The sequence below is a fragment of the Agrilus planipennis genome, unplaced genomic scaffold (assembly GCF_000699045.2).
Source record: "Agrilus planipennis isolate EAB-ADULT unplaced genomic scaffold, Apla_2.0 scaffold275, whole genome shotgun sequence".
In the NCBI taxonomy this organism is placed as follows: Eukaryota; Metazoa; Arthropoda; class Insecta; order Coleoptera; family Buprestidae; genus Agrilus; species Agrilus planipennis.
Window position 1 is genome coordinate 59,155 of NW_020439067.1, and position 3,207 is coordinate 62,361.

The following is a 3,207-nucleotide window of genomic DNA, read 5'->3' on the forward strand; positions in this document are numbered from 1 at the left end:
GGACTCATTATTTTCGGTGAAATTTTGTCTTTTTAGTACAGTTCACGTTAAAGTTCACTTTATATAGTAATAATATCTAGAAATTGTGCTAAAATTTATTACACAAAATATAATAGGAGTACGTACCTATTTAATTTTCGAATCCAGTAATTAAGAAGGTTTAAGGAAAAATAATATGCAACGTTCATTATAAAAAAATGGTTTATTTAAAAACCTCCTTTAGTCAGTACAATGTAAAAGGAATATATAAAATTACTATTTACAACGTTCGGAAAGTACGATTAGAAAAAAAGGCACTGGCTTCGGTAACTAGTAACATTACATACATTTTCATAAATTTAAGTACACATTTCAGCATGCATACAGCCACTAACACCTAAAATGTAACATTATCAACAAGTAACTCTATTCAATTTAAAACAGTCTTAGATAATATTCCTCGAGGGGACATTTTATACGTACGTTCACATTTTGAATAGACTAAAGCCATGAGACAACACAGCTTAAGAAAGTTCAATTTATCATTTTGTACATAAGTAAGTATGCATAGTAATAATATATATAGCGTTAAAAATTAAATCGAGATCTAACGAAATTTTTATCCAATTCACGAATCATTTATTATTTTTTTCTTATATTTAACAGTCTTCAACTAAAATAAGTACTGCCTCAAAAACTACGTACAGAATTTTGATTCATGCTTTTGATTATCGACTACACGTTATTATTGAACTTCCTTCAGACAATTTTCTGCTATCAGCTACATAGGTATATACAATAAGTAAAAAAATACATAACAACATATGTACATTATTGACTAGACAACAGTAATAAAGATTGTAAAACAAACAACCTCAAAAAGTCGACGACATATCACTATAGAATGGAATGAATAAGGCACTGGATAAAATCTCTACGGACGATGATCGATGATGTCAAGTTTTTACCTGAAAACAATTGTTAATATTCACTGAGCCATCGTCAAAGTGACAACTGAAATATTTTTATCTTCCTGAGGGAGAAGGAAAGAAAGAAAGCAAAACTGGTCTTAAATTTACTTTTGACATAGGAATGTTTCACGTGTGGCTTTTTTCTCTTTTTTATTGTTAGTACGTATCCACCGGCCAAACAAAACATTATCGCGTAACAATATACCTAACATTTACAACAATGTTACCTTTATTCTTTTGTCATTTGCCATAACCGTTGGGATAGGGCAGTAGTAAGAACAAACCCGTTTCAAACCGGATCGAAGAAAAATAATTAATTCACAGCAATAACTTGTTTTTTCACATAGCTTTTTATTTTAGCAAACGCATTACAACAAAAACTACATGGAGAAATGACAAAACTAGATGGAGTACCTACTCATTAGAAATTGAACTAGTCTGACAACGACCATGTAGGGAATGGAATTTACGCGATTCCACGACATTCTTAATTATTACATTATTATACAAATAATAGAACCAACTTCGAAGAAAAAAAGAAATCTTTGAGCAACAAAAACCACAACTTTTGTATACACATTTTTATCTAGATCGCATTCTTTCTGTCGAAATGTCACCTAACATTAATGATCCCCGAGCAAACGACCTTTCGAGCAAAGGTACGCACGCACACACACACACATAGGCCCATGAGTTCGTTTTTGTTTAATTTAGTCGTGGAGAGTCTTTCTTAAGACCCCACATTTTATGGCAGTCCTTTTAAATCTTCGACACAAAAACGCTATGCTATAGACCCTACCGAATACGCACTAAAAGAAATCTCTCGCTAAAGGAAATCCATTCAAGTAAAACGATTCCTGTCTGAATTATTGTGCCAGGTAGTAAAGAAAAGACCAGTATTATTATTGGGCAGGTACCTACCTACCAGAGGAAAAGAGGGCGATCTTCTCCCGTGTCGCGATTAGATACGAAATTTAAAATAGACAACGCACAAAAAAAAAAAACTGTTTCGATCAGGAAAGGAAGGAAAAAATTAACCATTGCACCTAGTAATTTATTTTTTGTGGTACTTACGTTGTTTGTTATTCGCTTTCTTGCCAATAAAATATCGCGTCTAGAAGTTCATCATCTTCAGGACTTTTCGTATCGAAATTGTCAAAGGTGGGATGCTTGTAGATCGTGGTTTGTATGTAATTCGATCCCGAGGATCCGTCTGACGTGTGTGAAGGCGTTGGAGAAGCCGACGCTACCGAAGACGGAGGCGTGGGCAAAAGTGTCATGTACGGATTGAACTGTTGATTTCCGGAGTCCGGACTTCCCGGAAAGAGTCTATTTTCTTGCAAAACGTTCTCGTTCACCACCACAGGCGACGGATGATGAACTACACTCGCCGAAGACGGAGACGTTTTAATAACGTCGCTCTCACTTTCCTCCAGCATTTCCTTCAAACTTCGAATGTATTCGACTGCGAGACGCAATGTCTCGACTTTGCTCAGTTTTTTGTGAGCGCCGCGCGTATTCCCGTGGGAATTTTGTGGGCTCAATGCAGACACTACACTGATAGGAATATGTTGACGTAAAGTCGCGAAACCGTTATTGACTTGCTTCACTCTGTTTCGTTCCCTGGCATTCCTTCGTGCAACAGAAGCCGACTGTTGAGGGCTACTGTTATAGGGCATGAACTGAATTTTCCGTTTGCAACCGGAATTTGTCACAAGGGTAGTTGCGTTATTACGTTCCGGAGCCGGTGCCAACGGTCTCTTGTTCTGTATTACCGTTTTCAACGAGGGTTGTTGAAGATTAGATGCGGAAACGATAACGCAATTCGCGGCGTCGGTGTGATGGACTATGTTGTACATCCTGTTCTCCTGATGCGCAAGAGTCATAGTCTGGACGGCTGCCATAAACCGAAACGCAAAAATTGGTTATGAATAGGGAGATTGTCGAAAAAAACACGTCGCAGTAAGGACCAAGTAGTTAAGTAATATGGTAGTCGTCTGAGTCGACGCGTATCACTTGATAGCCAAAGTGGCAATGGTGACTTAAGTGGTGCCTCGATGGCATTTGTAACTGCGCTACGTTCATCCCCACCACGGGCAGCCCGTGGCAGTATCGGCAACGGCCGAGGGGGGTGGTGTGAGCGGTGCCGAAGGGAGGAAAGCGCGTGCCGTGGACGCGAGGCGCATGCCGAAGGAGCGTCCGGCAAAGAAGGGAGAGAGTTTCGCGATGCAACGGCGCGGCGCGGCGCGGCGCAACG

The 3,207-nt window shown here is 38.9% G+C and overlaps 1 protein-coding gene across 1 annotated transcript; it reads right to left on the minus strand.

Moving 5' to 3' along the window:
- Window positions 1-218: 218 nt before the first annotated feature.
- LOC108741447 (achaete-scute complex protein T3-like) lies at window positions 219-2,965 on the minus strand. Its single transcript, XM_018476263.1, has 2 exons — window positions 2,025-2,965; window positions 219-947 (listed from the first exon to the last, which is right to left on the minus strand). The coding sequence occupies exon 1, from the start codon at window positions 2,852-2,854 to the stop codon at window positions 2,033-2,035; it is 822 nt and encodes a 273-aa protein (XP_018331765.1). The 5' UTR covers window positions 2,855-2,965; the 3' UTR covers window positions 219-947; window positions 2,025-2,032.
- Window positions 2,966-3,207: the final 242 nt, after the last annotated feature.

Coding starts and splice junctions, on each gene's coding strand:
- LOC108741447 (XM_018476263.1), bottom strand. CDS start 2,854: ATGGCAGCCGTCCAGACTATGACTCTTGCGCATCAGGAGAACAGGATG.